The 24449-nt window shown below is 45.2% G+C and overlaps 1 protein-coding gene across 2 annotated transcripts; it reads left to right on the top strand.

Annotated features, from left to right (window-relative positions):
• Positions 1-1491: 1491 nt before the first annotated feature.
• On the top strand, positions 1492-22610 carry IHO1 (interactor of HORMAD1 1). Of its 2 annotated transcripts, none has more exons than XM_064156886.1 (7): positions 1492-1977; positions 3827-3972; positions 11976-12135; positions 14237-14394; positions 16221-16269; positions 16889-16976; positions 21722-22610. In XM_064156886.1, exons 2-7 carry the CDS (start codon positions 3917-3919, stop codon positions 21793-21795), a joined length of 585 nt encoding a protein of 194 aa, XP_064012956.1. In that variant the 5' UTR covers positions 1492-1977; positions 3827-3916; the 3' UTR covers positions 21796-22610. The 2 variants fall into 2 exon arrangements, with proteins under 2 accessions (XP_064012956.1, XP_064012957.1); XM_064156887.1 differs by lacking the exon at positions 21722-22610 and adding an exon at positions 20905-21092.
• The last annotated feature ends 1839 nt before the right edge of the window (positions 22611-24449 follow it).

Below are 24449 nucleotides of genomic sequence, written 5' to 3'. Positions count from 1 at the left end.
GCTACAAAGTAAAAAAAAAGGTTGAGGAACACACCAAATATATTGCTGACTATCTTCTGGCAGCCTCTGCTGATTTTTACTAAATGAAAAGCTTGAACACATTAGAAGCAGCCTGTTACTTCAGATACAAGGAGCGCTGCGAGCCAGCTCCTGGCAACATGGCTAATCTCCCTAGAGCATGTTATGGGTGGGGGGAGCCTGGAAATGAAGGTAGCTGTCAGGCCTGTAATTAAAAAAAACCAAACCCCACATGTTTTCTTGCAGAAATTTCTCTCCATAGTCAGGAGAGATGGACATACAAGAACCTCATTTATCATATTCCACATCCTTGGCAGACACTCAAACCAGAAAGCTTCCCCGTACCAGAAATAGGAATTGCTCTGTATGATAACCTAAAATAATGTGCTGAGCCTTATCACTGGTGTGCAAAGTACCATCAAATCCTTTCCTAAAAGGCAGTGGAAGTGCTGTAAATATGGGTACAGGGCTTTACAGTCTCTTCTGAAGGGAGCCCTGGGCCAGCTTTCCAAATGTGAGCAGTAAAACGATGGAAAATCACCGTTTACATTGTAGGGCCATACAGAACCCAAAAGCACAGCAAGGGTTTTGGCAGCACCAGGCTGTGCAAAGGAGCTGTAGGCAGTTTAGGAGCAGAACAAGGCTTTTATTTACTCGACAAGTGCAATAAAGCTTAAAGTTCTCATCAGCACAGCTCTCTGGAGGAAGGTTTGCTTTGGGCAAACCTAGGATGGTCTAGGTTGGAAAGGACCTCAAGGATCATCCAGCTCCAACCCCCTGCCATAGGCAGGGACATCTCTGACTAGAGCAGCTTGCTCAAGGCCTCATCCAACCTGGCCTTGAACACCTCCAGGGAGGGAGCAGCCACAACCTCCCTGGGCAACCTGTGCCAGTGTCTCACCATTCTCACTGTAAAGAACTTCCTCCTAACATCCAGTCTAAATCTCTCCTCTTACAGTTTAAACCCATTCCCCCTTGTCCTGTCATTACAAGACCTTGTCAGTAGTCCCTCCCCAGCCTTCTTATAGGCCCCCTTCAGATACTGGAAGGCCACTATAAGGTCTCTTCAAAGCCTTCTCTTCTCCAGACTGCAGACCCCCAACTCTCTCAGCCTGTCCTCATAGCAGAGCTGCTGCAGCAATCTGAGCATCTTCGTGGTCTCCTCTGGACTGGCTCCAACAGTTCCATGTCACTCTTGTATTGGGGGCTTCAGAACTGCACACAGGACTGCAGGTGGGGTCTGAGGAGAGCAGAGTAAAGGTGGAGAATCCCCTCCCTTGCCCTGCTGCCCACACTGCTCTTGCTGCAGCCCAGCACAGGGTTGCTGTCTGGGCTGCATGTGCACACTGTTGGCTCCTGTTGAGCTTTTCATCATCCCAGACTCCCAGGTCCTTTTCCTCAGGGCTGCTCTCAGCCATTCCCCACCCAGCCTGGATCTGTGCCTGGGATTGCACCAACCCAGGTGCAGGACCTTACACTTGGCCTTGTTGAATGTCATGAGATTGGCCTAGGCACACCTCTGCAGCCTGTCCAGCTCCTTCTAGATGGCATCCCTGCCCTCTAGCAAGTTGACTGTGCCACACAGCCCAGCCATTATCCCACCTTTGAAGCAGGAATACAATCCAGGTTGTGATTTCCCCTAGAAAAACAGCCTGTTAGAGATTCACCATGCAGCTGAGAGTTAACAAGCACCTGTGATAAATCCAAGCTATTCATACCAGCCCCAGCACTGTAGTGACAAGCAAAAGCAATGCAACAAAGTTACTCCAGGAAGGTTTTTTTATGGGTAAAAGGCTGGAATTGCTACTGTGGGATTTTTTTTTTGTTTTTAAGTGAAAGCTTTATTTCTGCAGGATTTGATTAGGAAGCCAGATACATCCATCAGGAAAGACATTATTTCAACACCTCTGAGCTCCAGGCTGCCTCTAATACTGTGGACAAAAGAGCATAAAGGGGGACGTAAGTAGTTTCACCTAATCGATCCATGAATTTATATCAACCTTATTTTTACAGTGGTTGAGTGCTTGGGGAATGTCTTTGGAACCAGCAACCCAACGTTTTAACCACTATTGGAATGGTTGGGAATTAAAGGAGGGAAAAATAGACAAGTAAGCATGCCCATTTTCCAGTCCTGAAGACTAAGGATTCAGAAGCACAAGAGATGAACTCAAGTAAAACCACACCTGAGGCTCTTTCTCCAGGGAGTGTTTAGATGATGGTTTGGGGTTTTTTATGTACTCCTAATGGGTGAAATTAAATAATTCTGCATTTCTGCAGGAGTTATTTACATAAGAGATCACACAGCCTCTGGACAGGAAACAAACAGGCAACATGGAGAAGAGGAGGCTCAGGGGGGACCTCAGTGCTGTCTACAACTGCCTGAAGGGAGGCTGCAGCCAGGTGGGGGTTGGTATCTTCTCTCAGGCAAGCAGCAATAGAACAGGGGGACACAGCCTCAAGTTGTGCCAGGGGAGGTCTAGGCTGGATGTTAGGAGGAAGTTGTTGGCAGAGAGAGTGATTGGCATTGGAATGGGCTGCCCAGGGAGGTGGTGGAGTCACCGTGCCTGGAGGTGTTGAAGCAAAGCCTGGATGAGGCACTCAGTGCCATGGTCTGGGTGATTGGCTAGGGCTGGGTGCTAGGTTGGACTGGATGAGCTTGGAGGTCTCTTCCAACCTGGTTGATTCTATGATTCTATGATTCTATGGCTGCTGTGCTCCCACAGGAGCAGTCCAGAACATTAGTTTCAGAGCTTCCTCTTTCTCCTGTCTCCTCTTTGCTCCCTGCCATGGTCTCCTTTTTGCTCCCTCTGATGGTCTCCTCTTTGCTCCCTGCCATGGTCTCCTCTTTCCTTTCTGCCATGGTCTCCTCTTTGCTCCCTCTGATGGTCTCCTCTTGGCTCCCTGCCATGGTCTCCTCTTTGCTCCCTGCCGTGGTCTCCTCTTTGCTCCCTGCCATGGTCTCCTCTTGGCTCCCTGCCATGGTCTCCTCTTTCCTTCCTGCCATGGTCTCCTCTTTGCTCCCTGCCGTGGTCTCCTCTTGGCTCCCTGCCATGGTCTCCTCTTTGCTCCCTGCCATGGTCTCCTCTTTGCTCCCTGCCGTGGTCTCCTCTTTGCTCCCTGCCGTGGTCTCCTCTTGGCTCCCTGCCGTGGTCTCCTCTTGGCTTCCTGCCATGGTCTCCTCTTTGCTCCCTCTGATGGTCTCCTCTTGGCTCCCTGCCATGGTCTCCTCTTTGCTCCCTGCCGTGGTCTCCTCTTTGCTCCCTGCCATGGTCTCCTCTTGGCTCCCTGCCATGGTCTCCTCTTTCCTTCCTGCCATGGTCTCCTCTTTGCTCCCTGCCGTGGTCTCCTCTTGGCTCCCTGCCATGGTCTCCTCTTGGCTCCCTGCCGTGGTCTCCTCTTTGCTCCCTGCCATGGTCTCCTCTTGGCTCCCTGCCATGGTCTCCTCTTTGCTCCCTGCCGTGGTCTCCTGTGTCCTTCTGCTCCTGTGGAGCAGAAGCACGAGGCCTGGCCAGGTGCCTGCCATGGGGACACGTTGGAACTGGATCCCTGGGGGGAACCCAGCAGCCCCCAGCCCCCGAGAGACCCCATGGGGCAGGCAGGTCTCACAGGCAGCTGCCCCCCGGGGGCCCCACTGCGGCCTTGCGGCCAGGCCTGCTCGGGGCCTGCAGGGCCTATGCTCCCTGCAGAAGGAAGGGCGCAGGAGGATGCTGCCCTGAGCTGGGCTTTCTCCACAGGGAGGGGCACAGGGCATGGTTCTGCCAAGCCAGGCTCCTTCATTCACCTCTGTCTGTTCCCCTCCTCCCGGCAGGCCCTGCATGTGTGGCCACAGATAGGCAGGAGACTGCAGAGCCTGTGCCTGCCGGGCCATGGTGAGCGCTGACAGCTGTGGGAAGAGACCATGAACTTCAACGTCTGGAATATCAAGGAGATGCTGAGCACACCAGCACCCATGGGGTGAGCTGGGGCTGTGGGGTGGGGAGGGAAGGAACTGAGGAAATGTCCAGCTCTGGGCTCCTCCATTGCAGAGAGATGTTGAGGTACTGGAAGGTGTCCAGAGAAGGGCAGCAAAGCTGGTGAGGGGCCTTGAGCACAGCCCTGTGAGGAGAGGCTGAGGGAGCTGGGGGTGTGCAGCCTGCAGAAGAGGAGGCTCAGGGCAGAGCTCATTGCTGTCTGCAACTGCCTGAAGGGAGGTTGTAGCCAGGTGGGGTTGGGCTCTGCTGCCAGGCAAGCAGCAACAGAACAAGGGGACACAGTGTGAAGTTGTGCCAGGGGAGGTCTAGGCTGGATGTTAGGAGGAAGTTGTTGTCAGAGAGAGTGATTGGCATTGGAATGGGCTGCCCAGGGAGGTGGTGGAGTCACCGTCCCTGGAGGTGTTGAAGCAAAGCCTAGATGAGGCACTTAGTGCCATGGCCTGGTTGCTTGGTTAGGGCTGGGTGCTAGGTTGGACTGGATGAACTTGGAGGTCTCTTCCAACCTGGCTCATTCTGTGATTCTATGATTCTATGATTCTATATAAGATTAAACATTTGTGGTGTTGGAGAGCCATGGGGTGAAACACCTCCAGAATTGATCTGTGGTTACAGCCTGGTCAATGGTGGCTACTTAAGCCTACTCCTCTTTGTGCCTGCATTGCTCCCAGCCTGCCAGGAACCACTGAGGACCCACCACTGCTGGGAACACAGAAACCAGCATCAGTTGGGAGCTCTGCTCTGGTTTATCCAGGGAAGTCCTGTGGCCTGTCTAAGTCTAATTACATAAGTTAAATGTTCCCTCTTGCCTTGTGCAGAGAGTAGATAAAATGAATCGTGATTTGCAATATTGTTGCACATTATGTAACTTCAAAATTATTCCATATCCTGCAATTATATGCATGGCTTAATTTTTCTTTCCCCTGCAGAAGTCAAAAAGCAGCTACAACTCCCCTCACCCACAGTATATAGTGAGACAACAAACATTATTTGCATGTAAGCATCTAAGGAGCCAAAACATAATGCAAGCTGCCCTTTTTTTACAGCAGAGCATCACCTTTTTCACCACATGGCAGAAAAAGAGAGTGAGATTTATCCCTCATTTCACTCCGGAGAAGCCAATTGATGAATTTGGTCCTCCGAGCCTCTTTTAGTTAAATAACCCACTTATATAACTAAGTGTTATTCAGATTCACAGTTGTAGTCACACTGCCTTTTTGGCCTGGTGTTAGCACAACGATGGATGATGATGATGAAAACATAATAGAAGTTTCCTTGCCTGTTATAAAAATACTTGTCTCATAGATATGAATTAATTGAATTTTGCACAGATGCAGTGGTCAAAGGGGAGCCAGCTCAGAGAAAAACGTATTTATATCTGTCATGGTTTTGTCTTTATAAATATTCATTGCAGAATTCTATTGTCTTCTTGGTACTTTCACTTTTTTTTTTGGCTGTGTTTTTATTTTTGGGGGGGGAGGTTTGTTTTGTTGGGTTTGTTTTTGTTTTGTTGGTTTTGTTTTTGTTTTGTTGGTTTTGTTTTGGTTTTGTTGGTTTTGTTTTGGTTTTGTTGGTTTTGTTTTTGTTTTGTTGGTTTTGTTTTTGTTTTGTTGGTTTTGTTTTTGTTTTGTTGGTTTTGTTTTTGTTTTGGTTTTTTGCAGTAAGTTGCTTCTAAGTAGTTTGAAAATCTATGACTTTCCTCAGAGACTGAGCAGAGGAATTGTAGAGAATATATTAACCCTCACTGCCTATTATTATTATTACAATTACTATTATTATTAATGCTAATATTAATAATAACAAACATGCATCATAATATATATTGTGTTAATAAATAATAGGCATTTTTAAAGTACATAAATCATTCAGTGGAGTGGTTCAATAGGCAAGGAAATGAGTGGAGGAAGTAAAGTTGCCTTTTTGGAAAGAGATCACTTGAATTCCTTCCTCCAAAGTATCCTGTCAGCCACAAAGTCTTTCCTTTTAACTCATTTATTAATGCAGGAAGAAAATACAGATAAGATTTTACCACCCACTCCCCAGCATTCCACATTTTTTGCAAGTGAGCTCAAAAGGCCCAAATAGAGCATAAACCATTTCTGAGTTGTTGGAGGAGTGAAGAAACAAGAGAAGGTTCTTAGGAGGGGAATTCACTTTTTCTAAAGGGAAAAAAATAGTTACTCAGGTGTGTGTACATGTGCATATTTTAAATAGGAGAAAAGGTATTGCTTACTTTTCTCTGTCTCAGTTCTGTTACTAGAAACCTTTCTCACCACAGCAGGGAATGCTCTGTAATCCGCAGACTACTCTCTTTCAGGGAGCTTTGAAAATGAAACCTGAAACCGGCGTATAATCTGGGCAGGGTATGAATCATGTGGTGAGTTCTTTGCAAGTTTGAGTCAGGGTGTTGCGTCTGAGAGCAGCTGTCACCAGGTTCCTGGGAAAGACACAGCTACAGTGACACAGTGCCCTCCTGGCAGTGGTTCTGCCCAAGCCCAGGATTGCTCTGGGGTTTATTCGTTATCTACTTGTCTGTCACATGTGTGCTTCTCTGTAACTTCTAGCAGACTGAGAAATAGGTTGGGGGAAACAAAGTCCCTGCTCTACTTGGTTTTGCATATCAATACTGACTAACATAGATCCTACAAACGCAGCAGAGGGAAGACAGTCTCCACACTGTATCATCAGGCTGCCGATTATTTAAGAAGGTGGGAGTGGGTCACGTAGATAAAATGACAGCTCCACAGTGGACAAAGCCTGGGCTCAATTTAAGTGTATCGACAAACAACACCATTTTTGTGGATGGAATTGCCAGACTTCATTAGGGAAAGTGCTGTGATAGAGCAGTGCTGCTGCCTGCCCAGGAGGAAGGGCAGGCAAAGAAAGAAGGATCACAGAGGATATAAGAACTGCAGCTGCAAAGCAGCAATGCTTCAATCGGTCTTCTATTGCTTGGATGTCATCAGGACTTAATGCTGAAAGCACATTTCCAGACGCTGTGAATACCTGGCTTGGCTGGGGAGCTCTCTGGGGAAGGGATGCCTCTTGCCTTAGCCCTGAGCTGAGCACAACATTCATGTTCAGGGCAGTATTCCTGTCTGTAGAGCTGCCATTAGAGCGACAGCAGCGAACCGAAGCCAGCATCTCTGCAGGAGCAACAGAAGCCAATAATCCACTACTGTTTAGTTTCAAAAGAGGCTCTGACACAGTAATAAGGAAGTTCATTAAAAATAATACCAGACAGCCAAAAGGGTTAAATGTTTGCTTGAGGCCTAGGGATTATTTAGACTTCATATGGAAGATCAGAACAAATACATACCAGTTCATCAGATCAGATACAAGAAGGACCAGTGCTGGACTGGCATGGTAAACAGACAACTGCAAATGAAAAGGCATACTTCAAGAAATGAAAGACACTAAAAAATATAAAAATAGAACCCATATATTATGATTGAAATTTGAACCTCTGAGAATTTTCTTGTTCCATGTGAAAAGCTGTTAATTGCTAAAGGCAGCAGAAGCAGAAAGCCTACCAGAGAGCATCTAAAGCCAATATATGGTGAAAGTATTAAAGAGGCATTCAAAAGGGATGCTGTAAGTTAAGGCCTATTTGGGCCACTACTATTTGTTGCTTGTTTCTGCTGTTGAGAGAAAAATTCTAATTTTAACAACCTCATTCAATCCATTATCCCATGAAATTCCACCCCACATATCAAGGCCACATATTCTGAAGTTGCCTTAAGGTCCCAGAATAAGCAGAAAATGAAGGAGACAGCTGGGACAAAGACTGGGGGAGCAACTGTAAAAATCCCAAGCTTTGGAAGAATGGGAACCTGCAGGCTGGAAGGTGGCTTCAGACTGGGATGGGGCAAAACATCCCTGTCTCCAGATGTCTAATCCTTAATATGATCAGAGACACATTTTGTGTGAGTGAAGAGGGCTGCTTCACGGAAATCCCAGTCTTTTCCTAAGGCAAAAAACTCTGTGAGGCCCTGCAACTGTCTCAGGACAAAGGGCTAATATGGTTTCCAAGGTGAGGAACAGCTGAGCAGTGTTGAATCACAATTCAATGAGGAGTGCCTCACAGAAAATAAAAATGACCTTGAGGAATTAAGAACAGAAGTACTTTGAGCCTGAAATCTGGAAATAGGAGATGGTGCTTGAGCTGAACAGCCAAAGTGAATTTCACTGTGGTTAATGCATTAGGGCCAGTGCCAAAATCTGTCTGTAGACATTCCTTTTAGGATATGGCACAAATGATTTGCAGCGAGCAGATCATGATGTTCCAGAGGACAGAAAACAGAGAAATAATAACTTTATGTTGTGGCCATTCCAAGTGAAGAGATGACAAATGACTGGAAACTGCAATCGCTGCTCAAACTCAATTTAAGCTCCTCCAGGCTCCTGGATGCTGAAGTTCCTCTGCACCTAAAGCCAGTGCTGATCCTTGCTCATTTATTGAAAACACTGCCAGGCAGCAAATAGTGACAATGGGAGCAGCATAGCACAGCTAGAAAGAGTTCCTACAGATGCAGACTGAAGCTGGGAGGAAGAGCAGGTGAGCAGCAGCTCCCAGAATTTCAATTTGATTTGCTGTTATGCAGCCCTGGTCAGTAATTGAGGAACAGAAAGGGCTGGGATGTTTTCTAGAAGGCAATCAGAAGAGGAGGAATTTCATGGCACTGCTTCTACTCATGATTACTACCAGGAGAAAAAGATATCTTTAGGAAAGAGGCTTTATTACACCTTGAAGAAATGTGTCAGGAAGGCATAAATGAGCATCAAGCACAGTGCTTGGGAAGAAGAAGGATGCTGGCATGAGGTTGGGTGAGGATGAAGAAACTAAGTAAAATCACCTACAGCAGTACCACTGACAGATGTTATTTTGCAAACTGTAGGAGAATCAGTCTGCATTTCCACCTGATGCTACAACCTTGGTGTTGGCTTGTAAGGATGGATCCAAATAACAGTCACCATTTTTTCAAAGACCCATAACACCTATGACAATTTATAGTTACGAATTTGTAGTTTGTCAGCACCCCTAGAGAAACACAAGAGGGCATTTATCCTATACTGCATCTCTCTTGGGTTGCTCTATCCATCAGCTGGTTGTGGTCAAGGCAGAACCTTGGAATGAAAAGTGGACATTGGCATATCATCGTGCTAAAATCTTTGGTATGTGGAAATCAGAACATAGAAAAGTCAAAGAAGTTTCCAGAAGATCTAACTTCTGTGGAGAGGAGATTCCCACTAACAACAGGGAAGCTGAGACTGTGGAGATCTGACTCCCCAGACATGCAGAGAGCTACAGGTGGTTTAGGTCATGCTCATGTTACAGAAAAAGTTCTAGCTGCCCATATTAGGTGGGAAAAAGAAATGGCTCCACTGGTCAGCAGAGGATAATTCAGTGTGTTTTGGACCTGACAAGAACCTGGTTTACATACCTGAAGCTATTTTGGCTTTGGACACATATGCTAGTGCAAATGTCATAGGAATATCATGGGCACAAGTGCATGGAAAATGGCTTGTGTTAGCAGTTCTCCTGAGGTAAACTATTGCATCATCTGGGAGGGACTTCTAACGGGCATTAAACAGCTGGGATGCTTCCTCGCTCTTTATAAGGGAAGGTTTATATTTAGGATGGAGCATGCATCCCTGCAGCTCAGGCATCCTGAAGGGAATGGTCAAGTGGTTAGAAGAAGATGTGGCTGCTTGATCATAGATGTGATCACAGATCAAATCACAGTTCTCTGATCTGACCATCACGGCTTGGCCTGGGCCAAGTGTGGCCAGGTTGATGTCTTGTCCAGATGGTCTGGTTAGTAAATGAACTGCCAGCAGCATTAAGCAAGGGAGAAAGAATTCTGTGGCCCAAGGGAAGGAGTGTATTCAAGAGAGACATCTGTTTCATCTTCCTCTCTCCCCACAATGTGCATAAGTGGCATCATTCCTAAACCAACCACTGCAGTAGTGAACTTAAGACAGAAAAATGAGGCTCCAGAGCAATCAACGGCTGCTTTGGTCACAGTGTCAGCGCAGAGCAAGCCTGGAAAGTCACTTGTCTCATAAGGTCCCCCTCAAAACACTGGCCATATATTGTTTTTTTGTCATAGGAATCTTGTACTTCTAGCATTAAGCAGTGTGAAGGGACCATGAAAGTGAGCAGACTGTGGGATATATTTACCAGCACATTCAAAGGGGGTTTGACAAGACAGCAAAGCACTTATGGATTATAAAAACTCTTCTTTCAGCTAAGAGGAAGCTTTTTTTGGATAGAAGGCAGGAGGATTTAGAAAACTGGTGCAGGAGATGTGATACTCACACTGCAGGCAGGGGTCCTGCCTATGTAGGCTGATGGCAGCCCATGTGCTCACATGTCTCCCTGACATGCTGGCTGCAGATGAAGATTTTTTGGGGGGTTGTTTTTTTTTTTTTTTTTTTTTTTTGTTTTTTTTTTTATTTGGGCTTGTTTGGGGTTTTTTTTTTTTTTTTGTTTGTGTTTCTTTTTTTTTTTAATTGACAAAGCTTAGCTGAGATGCAAACAAGAAGTTGTACTAGTGAAAGTTGTATTCAGATTTATTTCTTAGTAGATTTGGGGTCCAGAAACAGATCAAGGGAGAAGATTTGAATTTGGACAGATTTATCAGGCTTTTTGGGAATCCAGAACCCAATACTTCATCTGGTTTTGCCTGCAGCTCAGTGAGCTTAAAGGCAAAAGTATTAATATGATATTGTCACAGGCACCACTATTCAATGAAGAGGGAGACTGAGCAGCTCAAGTACTGTGGCCAAATCCCTTTCCTGTTGTGTATATGATGTTTGGGTTCCTTCCAAAACTGGGAATTAACCAAATATGTCACTGCTAATAAATGTTGGGATGCTGATCTTTTGTTATACACATGAATTAGTGTCCTGTTCTTTCCCCTTCACTTATATGATTTGACATGGAAGGAAAACTCTGTATAAGAGTATTTTCATTAATTTTGATCTCTAATTCCCAGTTCCAAAAGCAGTAACACATCTCTCCATCTTGGTAGCTTGAAAAACAGCAAAAACTGAAAGTGTAAATCAGGCTCAGCTTTTCTTATGTCTGCACCTAGACAGACTTTGTGAACGTGAAGCAATGGAATAGTGATCACATGAAAAATAAAGAAAGTCTGTATCTTTGCTAACAAAAAAGTGAAGCCAGCCTCTAACACAATGAGCAGTGCTGCAGCTGTACAGGGAAACCCTTGTCTGAGGGAAGCTGGGGCAGTGCCATGAGCCTAGTCCAGAAAGGAGCCAAAGTTGTGTCTCTGAAGAGCAGTAAAATCAAAGCAATGCAGCACAAAATCAAGGCTAGCCAAAGGAAGGTTTAGCTGGGTGGCACTCGGGGGAAAGAAAAGAACTTTTGAGTAGCATGTTTTTATGTTTGAAATATGTCTAACAATTCAGATCAATCTGCCCAGCCATATGCTACCTATTTATTTCTTGTTATAGTGTGTCAGACTTAAGGCATCTGGAGAATATATGCCCAAGAAATGACAATTACCAGTCAGAAAGGTTTAGTCTGTTGGAACTGCCTCCTAAATAAGCCAGACAGCATCTGAGTTGCAACAGAAATTATTTTCCACAGTAGGGGAAAGTGAGAGACCCAGCACTTGCTAGGAGCAAACCCTGAGGTGGCTCTCATGACAAGGCAGGTAGAATGAACTGAGCTTGTCAGCCCTGGATTTGGTTCTTCTGGCTGCAGGACATGCTGGAGAAATATCACTCTCACAAGGTGAATGCAGAGCTACTGCATTGCATTTGTGTGGCAGTTTCAGCTATGCAGGTTGGCTTTGCTCAGCAAAACCAGACACCATTGAACATGATGTGGTCCCACCAGCGGTACCCTCCGAGCAGAGAGTGAAAACAAACATGTTGGGGTGGGCCACACTTGGATGGTTCCCAAGAGGGAATTTTGTTTGGCTCTTTGATTTCTTAACAACCCACTCTGCTCCCTTTCAGGCCTAACAAGGTTTTGAGCCAGAGCAGCGCTCCCAGCGACTACTCGAGTTTGAGCGATTCTCAGCTGCTCTTTGGCTCCCAGTTCTGCCCAGAGAATGTGCAGTCAGCAGCAGCACCGCTGGAGCAGGGTATGCAGCTGTCACAGCACAACTCCAAGGATGTGAGTCTCCCTCTTTTTAAGGCTTGTGCAGGTGCACAGCCACCATTCAGAGTTAAGGGGAAATGCTGAAACCTGGTGGTAATGTTTGCAAGTGTCAGTAACTGCTGAAATCATCTTGATGCAAAGATATATATATATATTTTCTGTGACTACAGAAAGCAGCATCCTGGTCAGGTGAAAACAGATTTAGAGCAGATTTATAATTACTACAATGTATTAATGAGATAGATATTATTTTCTTTAATCACATTTTTTACCTACTAAAGTAATGTGAAATTAGACTGAAGCTAGTGTCTTTAGACTGTCTAGCAGAGGTGGAACATTTCATCTATTCCTCTTTGAAAAACTCGGTGTTGCTCTTCATTAGCTTGCTGTAGGGATGTCAGAGTCCTTCCACTGACTGACTATTATCTTGCTGTGGCAGATGCTTGCATGGGTTTAGAGCCAACCTCATGAAGCGCAAGATCCTGCACATGGGTTGGGGCAATCCCAAGCACCATTATAACCTGGGTAGTGGCTGGCTTGAGAACAGCCCTGGGGAGAGGGACTTGGGGGTGCTGGTAGATGAAAAGCTCCACGTAAGCCATCACTGTGCACTTGCAGCCCAGAAAGCCAAGCAGAGCCTGGCCTGCATCAAGAGAATTGTGGCCAGCAGGGTAAGGGAGGTGATCTTCCTCCTCTACTCCACTCTGGTAAGACCCCACCTGGAGTACCATGACCAGTTACAGAGCCCCTATTACAGGAAAGATCTGGACATGCTGGAATGTGTCCAGAGAAGGGCCACAAGGATGATCCTCTGAGCCGCTCTCCTATGGAGACCGACTGAGAGAATTTGGGCTGTTCAGTCTGGAGAAGAGAAGGCTCCCAGGAGGCCTTATTGTGGCCTTCCAGTATCTGAAGGTGGCCTACAGGAAAACCAGGAAGACACTTTTTTAGGATGTCAGGCAGTGACAGGACTGGGGGGAATGGAGCAAAATCAGAAGTGGGAAGTGGGTAGGTTGAGATTGGATGTTAGGAAGAAGTTCTTCACCATGAGGGTGCTGAGACACTGGAGCAGGTTGCCCAGGAAGGTGGTGGAAGCCTCATCCCTGGAGGTCTTTAATGCCAGGATGGATGTGACTCTGAGCAATCTGATCTAGTGTGGTGTCCTTGCCCATGACAGGGGGGTTGGAACTGAATGATCGCTGAGGTCCCTTCCAGCCCTGACAATTCTATGATTCTATCATTAAGAGCTTCTGTGCTCCAAATCTTTCACCTGCAACAGATGGTTTCTGATGTTACCAGCCTCACCAAAACAGTTCCTGAAATGCTAAAGGGGAGCACAGATTAGCTTAGAACAATGGTGCCAGCTCTGCTGTACCTCAGTACCAGATCCTATCCACTGTCCTCCACCTTTTGCTGAGGATCTTGTCCTGCAGCAGTTTTTCATCAGACACAAAACAAGACATTCACTCCTCACAATGAGAGAAGAAAATCTAACGGAATTTGCATTTTCCTATGATTTAAGGCATTTCCATTTTTGTCATGCAATGTCTGGGAAGTTTGTGTGATGAAGAAGATCTTTACAGCTTTCACATTAGTGTTACAGGTCTTGTTCTGAAATGTATCTTAAAGCATATAGAGAAAAACTAACTCTCATCTACAGTCTGGTGATGTTGCTAGTCAGCAGCAAAATGATGTCATCCACCAAGAAATTCAACAGGGTTTTCTGCAGATTACTGTGCTGGGAGCTCCCACTGACATATTTGACTCTTCTGCCATTCCAGAAACACTGGAATTCATTTCTAGTCTCTGTCTTGAGCACACAGCAAAGAAATCTGCAGACCTGATGATTGAAACCAACTGAAAATTCTCAAGACTGGGAGAAAAGCCTGAGTCTGGTGGAATCTGAGCTGGCCCTCAGTTCCACAGGGAGTCAATCTAACTGCTGAGTGAACCACAGCCTCATGAAACTCTTAATCTCCTCATCCAATCTAATCTACCATGCCCAATCACTGTGATCTCTGCCTGCAAAGCTCTTGGTGTACTAATGTTTTTTTGGGGTTTTTTTCCTACTTAATGTCCTGATTTGTTTTGTTTTGTCTCTGTGTGTGTGCAACAGAGCAAGCCCAGTATTTTCAGCAAATACCAGGCAAAACCACAGTTATTTGATGAAGATACAAGAGAAAAAGGTTCGCTTAACTTTGGCTCAGGAAGAGTGAAAAATGTGCTGGAAAGTTTTGAAGTGAATAAGAACAAAATAAAGGACAAATATGATCGGTAGGTAGAAATCCACTGGAATTTCTTTCTGTGCTGGTACTTATCACACCCTGCAGCTCCTTCTTTCCCTTTTAAAAAGTCATACATGACACAGCTCCATATTCCTCCAGGTTTTAAATAATCTCTGACTGGGAGAAGTCATAGGGTAAGAGACAAAGGTTTATTTGTGATGCGATTTATGTAACACGCTCAGCCAATAAGCCACAAGGAACAACAAAACTCTAACCTGAATTTGCATTTTTCATTCTTCATCTAACCAGCAGGTTTTTTTCCTGGGTTGATTGTCTGCAATTCTCAACAATTTATAGACTGAGTTGGAACTAATCTGAGGAGCACTGAGGACAGCCTTCACATTTTTGCCAGATGAGGAGACAGCCAAGCATACCTGTGTGCAGTGGAAGATGCAATGAATGCACCTTTATAAATCTCTAGAATTTTACCTATATGTATAAGATTTTTGTATCTTTTCTGTTAGCAGGGAAATGTAATTTACTAATGGAATTTGCATCTGTTCTTGTCACATGTTAGGAATTAAATGTACTTGTAGGTCCTGAAGGACTTTAAGGAACAGGCTAACCATCCGAAGCTCAAAACTGAAAGATGTCAAACTCCCCACTGCACCTACAAATGATTCTTAGTGCTGAAGGTTTTGTAATATAACATCCAAAGTAACACACATTTTTATTACAAGCCTTTGATCAAGTCAGGCTTTGTGCTTCTTCTTGTTTTGCACTGGGCACTACACTTCTGGTAAGGCAAAGCTGGATTCTCTAATGCCTATTAGAGAAGAAGATATTTTTAAAGGGAATTATGAGGAACGAACAAACAGTTTTAAATGTTTAGGCAGAACTCTTAATTATCCTTTATTTCTTCTTTAAATTAATTCTGCTCCTTCCCACACTCCAGACTCACTCCCAGACTAGAAGCCTGTTTATAGAAGCAGCTATATTATCTTTACAAAGATAAACGTGTAATTTAACGATTCGTATCCCCCACAAGTTTGACTAAGAAAATTAATATCTTTCTTTCCATAAAGCTAGAAAGATTTCTGAGGCCATGCCTGATACTCATAGCCTAGGCTCTACCTGCTCTCCACTCTTTTGGTTATTGCTACTTGGAGCATTAAATGATTGATTTGAAATGATCCAAATCTTCAGAGAGGAAATAGGTTGTCATTTCACTTAGCAGCCACCCTTGCATTTGGGTTTGATAGGACAATCAGGAGTATAGCCTGGTTTCCAAAGGGGTTGCTGAGCTTAAAAGGAAAGATAACAGAAACCACAGGTGTAATCTCTGGAGAAAAAGATTTATTCTTCCTGGCTTTGTGGATGCTGAAGCTTTTCCCATACTTCCCTGCAGTATTTTACTCCAAGCACAACACTCATGTATCCCAGCAACAGGCACATTCACCTCGGCTGCCAAGGCTGGGTCCTTCCAGAGCAGATAGCATGGTGAGAGCATCCCAGCAGCTCATGGACAGTTGTGCAAATGCCAACCAAAGCTTTCAACAAAGGCATGAATGCTGAAAGGCATGAAGGCCAAAAATGGGAGAGCTGAAAGAAAGGAATGTCGTGTATATGCTATATATGTCCATGTGTGTATATGGGTTTTTTCCCTCTCTACATAGCAGAATCCATCCTTTCCTAAAACAGGTAAAGTGACTTCAAAAGGCTATGCCCCCTGAAGTAAGCACATTTCTGTATTTACATTCTGCACTATACTATACCCTGCAGTGTTTCATGTCTCATCTTTACTGTGATTTGTTTTTCCAAGTTCTGCATCCTTCAGTAACTTACATGCCTGGTTTATATTTGTTTTCATTTTAGTGAGGTTTTAAGCACCTCTATTTCCAGTATCAAAGACAGGCTTCAAGAGGTAAGTTAATTCAAAATCAGAATGTAGAATAGTGAAGAGTTAGAAATGCTACAAACTATTAACCTATTGTGCTGATACTTAAATTGACACTGTTCATCATGAGTACTCAAATACTTTAAATCAACAGCTGTCAGGGTTTTTTTTTTGCATATATCATTGTCTTTATGGTCCATCCTTAGGGTCAAGGCCTTTAGGGAAGTCAGCAGTGGAATTTCTCTGGGTCTGTAATGGCTGTCTCCACAGATCAATTATGTTTTACTTCTGCCTGAAAAAAGTAGTCTGATCTTACTTACAGTCATAAGGTGAAGACCTTCTCCCCAACGCTTTTAGAATGGATTGGATTAATGACACTGTGAGCACTATTTTACAGATTGGTATCTCTGTTTTGAAATCTATTAAGATGGCTGTGATGTTTCAAGAGCCTCTTGAGCCACCACAGAAGTATTTTGGGTTTGCAAACCACAGCTGGAAAAATTGTTCCAAGCAACAGATAAATAACCGTTTTCAGGCTGTTCCATTCCATGCATTGCAGGCATTGTTCTGTGTTGTCTGAGGCTCTGTTCTCTCACACAAAGAAAGGGCAATGTGTTCACTTCTCATTTACTTTCGTTTTTCGCAGCTGCAAGCATGCTTGGACAAGTTAGAAGAAATGCTTGACTCAAGAAGTAAATCCATTTTGGTTCACCTAGAAACCATTTCCAAGACATGTAAGTCCTTTCTCTATTCCTGTTAACAGTAGAGGGCACAGTCAAACTGCTTAATGTCAGCCTTGTCTTCAAGCTGAGGTGAACTAGGCAAGTCAGGCCACTCACAGCTGCTCCTCGGCAGGGAGAAGAGCAAATAAGGCTTAGCCATGCCATGGACTTTTCTGGGTTTTTTTCTATTCTCACTCTGTTATATTCTCCTTTTCCCTGCTCTCTTGACTGTGTCAAAGAACTTGAGTACTGCGTGGTTAGACACCACAGATAAATGTGCCTCTGTGTTTTTGTGTTCTGCCTGGAGGATGATAATTTTTAGACTATGTGGAGAACTAATGAAATACACAGTAAAAATAACTCAGATATTTATATCCTGAGTATCCAGTTTCAGTTTTTAGGGATTTGCATCTTAGTTTGAAGTCTTCCATCACTCCTTTGTGCTTAAAGAGATTGTATTTTAGATATGAGCAGTTCTGCTCATTTCTTAACTATCATAGAATCAAGCAGGTTGGAAGAGACCTCCAAGATCATCCAGTCCAACCTAGCACCCAACCCTACCCAATCAACTAGACCATGGCACTAAGTGCCTCATCCACTCTTCTTTTGAACACCTCCAGCAACGGTGACTCCACCACCTCCCTGGGCAGCCCATTCCAATGCCAATCACTGTCTCATAAGAAAAAGCCACAAGTCCATAGTAGAGTATACTATTGCCCTGATAAAAACCCAATCTCCAAAAATAACAGTAATGTAAAACACTTTGGGAGAGCTGTCTCTGAAGTGGCTGCTCGCAGCAGTTTTTGCTAAGGAAGCTGCTTCAGAGACATAGTTTCTAATTTGGCTTAGATCTAGGCCTTTGGGAGTATATTATTCTTTAATGCTGCCATGACTTTATGTCAACACCCTGTCAGGACTGCTCTCTGCTTGCCCTGCTCCTTGCAGGAATGAGAGGCCATTTTCAATAGATGCAAAAAATTGCAAGTGAGTTATACCTTCTCAGATCAAGGTGGCAGACCTTCACAAAAGCACTGTAATATTTACTGTGTGGTAAAAAGTGTCTTCCATAAAGCACAGCTTTGACAGATAGCCCTTCAGTCAGCACATCCCTCTTGGGCAAAAAGCACAGAGCTTGCTGCATTCTGCTGGGAGCCATGATAGCCCATAATTTTGAAATACCAATCTTGTTATATTAAGAACACTCCCTTGCTGTGCTTGGCAAGCATTCTTGGTGGGACCTTGATATAAGCAAGAATCTGTCTGCTTTGGCCAGCACAACAAGTTCCCTATTACACATTTGCCCATCTCTTGATTACTTCAATGCCTCAACTTGTCCACTCGGCAGCAGGACTTTGTCTAATTTCATGTAACTCGTGCACAGAAACTGTTGTCATGGCACTGAAAATCAAATCTATTGTTCACGACTCCCCTTCTTCATTCCACAGCATTTGCTCAGCTGTCCTGTTTCTTCTCCATACTCATTTTCAATAAATGTGCCTTGAATGAAATGAGAAAACCTCCCAGAGGTGCCTGCTGCTAGATTTCCAAAGCAATTGAAAAGAAAAATTGGCACTCTCTGTAATGCATCATTCTACAGAATGCTGAATATGTAATGGAAATCATCTTGTGCTCCACAATGCTTTTCTTTCTGTGTTTCTGGGAGGTTCATCTGTCACTGGTTAATTGCTGATAAATACTAATGTTTGAGTGGCATCACAGTGATGGATAATTAAGCTCCCACTAAATAAATACATGGACTGTTGCCTTCAAAAGATCCCATTTGAGGCAATTCCCTTGGGGAAAAAATGGCATAAAATTTCTAAACTCAGGTGATGAAGAGCTCGAGTCAGAGCTCATAAAGAACTGAATGCCAGTGGCTGATGACACAGTACCCTGAGACGTCAATGACATGGTAGAGACCTGGTAAGTCATTGGCAGGGGAGGATTTCACATGTAGGAGAGGCATGCAGATGAGGAGGAGGCTCTCTTCCAGGAGAGAAGTAGTCCACCAAGGCATCCAGGCAGCTCTGAAAAGCAAAGAAAGATGGAACCTGAAATCAGGTGTCTTCATTTAAGTCTTACAAGGAGCTTAATTGGTAGCAGTGGGTAGCAAGCCCACTGGGCACAGTCCTACATATCCACTGTGTGAGAAAAAAAGGAGAACATATTTTTCAAAATACATTTTCAAATGCTGTTGGGCTGGCATGCTCTATGCAGTAAGACTGAAAACCTATTCCCTTCCGAGTCTTTGTCCTTATGTGCTTGTAAACAGGGCACAGAGTTGGGTCTGGCACCAGAGTCAAGGTAACATTTGCTCGAGCAGCTTCCACAGAGGCACAGCTGCTTTATTGCTTGCTGACTTACCAGTGTGCTGTGCACAGAGATGGAAAGAGGCATCCGGACCCTGTGTCCTCAGTTCTTCCACCTTGCAGAGTTTCTCTATCTGACTTGTATACTCATTGTTTGCTCTTTCTGTCTGGTTTCAGCTCCTATAATTCATTCCTTTTTATATTGTTCTCATTTTTATTTATATACTCACACTTCCAGCAAAACTTTTTTCTTTTTTTAGTACAAATCCAGATTTTCACATCTCAGCCTTCTCTGAAATGCTTTGCTGTTTTGGTAATTCCAGCTGTGACAGCTCATAACAGCCATATCCTCCACACAACCTTGACTTTAGAGCATATTCCCAACCAGCACTCCACTAGCAATGCTCTGATGCTCCTACCAGCAAGAGTGACAAAATAATGTGCAGTATGTCCCTTACAGAGGCACAAGTGATGCAATTCTCTAACAAAATCCAGTGTCTAGTGGGCAATTTTCAAACATGACTTGCTTCAAGACTCCCCAGGCCTAAGCAGGTTTCTAGGGGGATTTGCTGTACTTAAAACAGTTGGATTTGAGGTTGTTTACTGTGAACAGCATGGTTCAGACTGGGACACTCCATTCAGGCTCCCTCATATTATGTAAGGACTTAAAAGTCAAACGGCTTTAAACTGACCAAAGTGATGCCTTTTCCATGCAGCTGCTAAATAGCCATGAAGTCCTCCACAGAGAGAGTGATTTGCCATTGGAATGGGCTGCCCAGGGAGGTGGTGGAGTTGCTGTCCCTGGAAGTGTTCAAGAAAAGCCTGGATGAGGCACTTAGTGCCATGGTCCAGTTGACTGGATAGGGCTGGGTGCTAGGTTGGACTGGATGATCTTGGAGGTCTCTTCCAACCTGGTTGATTCTATGATTCTAAGTGACCGGCAATGAAAGTTGAGATGGGTGCCTTAGGCTCCAGAGCCCCTCAGCATGGAATGGCATGAGGATATATGGTTGTCTTTGTGAATATTGAAACCCTCACTGCCACACTTCAGGGCTTGGGCCACTGCTGCCATAGAGCAGACTGAGACTGGGGGCAGCTCATCCCACAGTCCTCTGATGCAGGCCTCTTTGTCCATGCTGCAGAAGGAGTCTTGGGCTAAGCAGGCACAAACCTGCCAGCTGACTACTCTGGCTATGTCCAGGCAAGATGCAGCTGTGACAGCTCAGGTATCTTGCCTGCTGGCAACAGCTCGGATGCTGACCAGAGGGGAAATGTAGTGCTCTGCTGCATTCCATTGCAGTCTTCCCTGCTCATGCCTCACCAGCTTAATGGCACCTCCTATTTCCCTACTGAACCTGAGCATGGGGGTACCAACGTCTCTCCAAAGTATTAGTTAAAGCCTCTGTCAGTGCTAGTCTCAGGATGACTGCATCATAGATGGGCATCAGAAGCAGTTGCTGTTTAACATTCTTAGGCTGGGTGGCTGCAGCTCCCTCCCTTGTGGCTGCTCAGACTGTAGTTTTCAGCTGTTGGGAGTGCACCTGAGTGCAGGCAGACATTTCTGGAGAACTCTCTGCAGCACAGGACGGCAGATCTACCCTGCACTCCTACGGTCTTTTATCTCATGCCAGATCTCACATTCCATACGTTAGGAATGTAAACCAGAAGCCTCTGAAGACAATGGTACAGTAAATCAAAACACAGTGATGTTCCAGCTTGTAAAAAATGAGTTTGTTTGGAGTGAAATACCTTAAGAGAAGCACTAGTCTGTGTAAAAGTCACCCGCTGAGCAAAGACCTTCCCTCTACCACCAAGTTATTGAACAGCAATCTGCCTAGAGGGTTTTCTGGATAAAACTTTCTCTGAAGCAGCCATTTCTGATGCTTTTCAAAGCTGAGAGGCTCGACTAACAGGGTCCTGGAGCTGATTTACTTTAGCCATCTCAGTGCCTGTTTATGGTTGTTGCTTTTTTTAAGTCTAGATTAACGCTCATTTTTGTTTTGTTTAACGGTGTTTGACAAGTCTGAACACTGCTCTGGTATGGAAGCCAGAGAGGGAAGGAGTCTGCCCCTCCTCTGCACTGAGCATTTTTTTCTGCAGAGTACTCCTACACGTACAAATGAAATGCACTCAAAAGATGAGCTGTCAGTTGCTTGCCTGCAGCACGCTGTGCTGAGTCAAACGTATGTGCAGATCACAAGCCCAGTGGATGCAGAGCTATTTTTAGACTGAGGATACCATGTTGTGGAAGAACAGACAGACTAGGGGAATCAGAAAGTTTTAAAAATAATTCTGAACTAAAATTAAGCCTATGGGGAAGAGCACTGAGCTGAGGCAAGCTTGCTCATGCTGCCCTTCCTGCATCCTCGCTGTGTAGCAATGGAAGGTGATGAAGTGACGTGAAAGGAGTTTCCTTTTTCAGTTGCTGCTGCTTTCCTCTCTTTACAGGCTTGAAGGATGGGAGGGGGCTGGCAGGATCCCCAGACCCCTGCCCTTGGATTGCAAGTAGCCCTTGGGTCTAGCCATAGAGTTCTAAAAGGCCTACTCGTGCACTCTGTTACAAAGGCATTCTGCAAGCCGTAGCTTTCCCCTGGCAGTTTGTAAAAAACAAGTCTAAATCTGTCACAGCAAAAAATGAAAAGCTTTAAAATGTCAGTGAGGGAGCAGGGCCAGCCAAATTGCCTACAACAGCAGAGAGCTGATTAGTTGAAATATGTGCAAATAATCCTCAGATATCAGCCATGCTCCTGCAAAGAACAGGCCAAGCCGTGTGGTAATGAGTATCCTGGCTAAATGGAGACACTCCCCATAGCCCAGGTCTGGAAGCTGGTTTAACTTGGTGCACTCGAGGAAGACAGACACACAGACAACTGCAGGATTCCTTCTCCCAGATGACAGCAGGGTGCCATGTGCCCAAGCATTGCTTCTTCAGAGAAAGGCAAAAGCAGTTAAAAATAGGATCTGGCCCAGGGATTCACTGCTGCCAGGATGCATACTCCCTCCTGTCCCTCCAACAGCAGCCTCCACACTTCAGAGCAGCACCTCAGCACCAGGCTGCCAGACACCTCTGCTTTGCGTGGCTGAATAAGCCAAACGTTTTCAATCTCCTTTCATAAGAGGAGATTATCACCTAAGCACTTAATTGTCTTGCAGCTTGTCTCTGCACGTGTCCCAGCTCAATCTCTTTTTGGCCAGAGAGCCAGGACCCTTTATGGGCTTCCGGACACCCTGGGGTGCACAGCTGTTGCCACCAGCTGGAGCCTGAGCACAGCCACACACCACATTGCCCTGTCTCACCTTTAGCCCCTGGCATTTGCACCATTGTGTCACCTCCTAATTAGCTAAATGCCCACTGGCTTTTGCAGTGGAGTTATTACAGTATGTTTTAAGATTTTAGTTTTTGGCTCATGAGCAGGCCTTGAAGAGCACCTTCCAGAGCCACCTTGTCCCTTCATGTTATTCAGTTGGAGGCCTGTAACTAGTGGAGTCCCACAGAGGTCAGCACTGGGACCAGTACTGCTCAATATATTCATCAGCGACCTGGATGGGGGAATGGAGTGCACTGTCAGCAAGTTTGCTGATGATACAAAGCTGGGTGAAGTGACTGACACAGCTGAAGGCTGTGCTGCCATTCAGTGGGACTTAGTCTGGAAAGTGGGGCAGGGAGAAATGTAACTAAATCCAACAAAGGCAAGTGGAGGGTCTTGCCTCTTGGAAAGAACAACCCCAGGGATCAGTGTAGGCTGGGGACTGACCTGGTGGAAAACAGTGAAGGGTAAAAGGATCTGGGTGTCCTAGCGGATGAGAGGTTGAACATGAGCCAGCAGTGTGCTCTTGTGGCCAGGAGGGCCAATGCTATTCTGGGGTGTATCAGAAGGGCTGTGGTTAGTAGGTTGAGAGACGTTCTCCTCTCCCTCTACTCTGCCCTAGTGAGGCCACATCTGGAGTACTGCGCTCAGTTCTGGGCCCCTCAGTAAAAGAAGGACATAAAGCTGCTTGAGGAAGGGTAAGAGTCAGGAGGCTGGAGCCAGGCTCTGCTGGGTGATGCCCAATGACAGGACAAGGGGCAATGTGTGGAAGCTGAGGCATAGAAGTTTCATGGAAACATGAGGAGGATTTTTTTCCCTGTGAGGGTGACTGAAGACTGGAACAGGCTGCCCAGGGGGGTTGTGGAGTCTCCCTCTCTGGAGATATTTGAGACCCACCTGGATGTGTTCCTGTGTGCTCTGCTCTAGGTGATCCTGCTCTGCAAAGGGTTGGACTGGATGAGCTTTTGAGGCCCCTTCCAGCCCCTGAATCTGTGATTCTGTGATTCCCCTCAAGAGATGAGGGTTTCCCTTTAATTGAGGCTTATCCAACTGATTTTTCCCAACTTTTTTTTTTCCCCACAGTACATGACAACTTACACTGAGAAGCTTTCTTTGGATCTACAGAAAGGCCATTGTGCTGCCTTTGTCTAGGTCACCTACCTTATCTTAGTGTATTAGATTAGTCAGGCACAATCTGCCTTTTATAAAATCTTGTTCTGTTGTATTCCATTTCCTCCCCCCATGTCTTTGGGTGCTCTTTCCCTTAAGGGTCTACTCTAAAACCTGGCACAATAGGAGAACGAACTAGCCCATAATTACTGAGATCTCTTCCCTTTCTTCTTCCCAAATGTACCTTTTTGAGATTCCCCTAGTTTTTAACAGGAAGAAAAGAAGCAGCCTGTACAATCACTTCTTGCCTACCTGCCCCTAATAGTTTTAACTCTTTGACCAGTTCTAGATAAAGCTTGACAGAAAGGCACAGCTCACTGAGGTAATTAAGTCTCTGCAAGATTAATGAAGTAACTGGGCAGGAGGAGAGATCCCGAGTGCCCTGCAGCTCTGCAGCCTGTGAGCACACACATCCCTGTCTGGAGCAAGAGGTGCTCCAGTCTGCAGGCAGGAATAGCTTCAGCCAGGCTTTCAGCTGACACTAGAGTCAATTAAACGTGTTGGATCTGTAGCAAAAGAGGATTAATTAATTGAAGTGCTCTTATAGCCACTAGTTGAATTGCAGGCTTCCTTCTGATTGTTCTCAGGTGTACAGTACCAGTCCAGGACTCCAGAGTTTCTCTTATCCCAGCCGGTTGGCTTGGCAGTACACTGCAGTGTTTAAAAGCGTTTGTCATGTTCCACCCCAGCCACGCCGT

The sequence above is a fragment of the Pogoniulus pusillus genome, chromosome 16 (assembly GCF_015220805.1).
Source record: "Pogoniulus pusillus isolate bPogPus1 chromosome 16, bPogPus1.pri, whole genome shotgun sequence".
In the NCBI taxonomy this organism is placed as follows: Eukaryota; Metazoa; Chordata; class Aves; order Piciformes; family Lybiidae; genus Pogoniulus; species Pogoniulus pusillus.
This window is presented reverse-complemented; position numbering and strand designations above follow the sequence as displayed.

Bases quoted from the DNA above. Each gene is read 5' to 3' on its own strand.
- IHO1 (XM_064156886.1), top strand. From the start codon at position 3,917: ATGAACTTCAACGTCTGGAATATCAAGGAGATGCTGAGCACACCAGCA. The intron at 14,395-16,220 runs GTAGGTAGAAAT...TTTTCATTTTAG, and splicing joins ATAAAGGACAAATATGATCG to TGAGGTTTTAAGCACCTCTA. The intron at 16,270-16,888 runs GTAAGTTAATTC...CGTTTTTCGCAG, and splicing joins TCAAAGACAGGCTTCAAGAG to CTGCAAGCATGCTTGGACAA.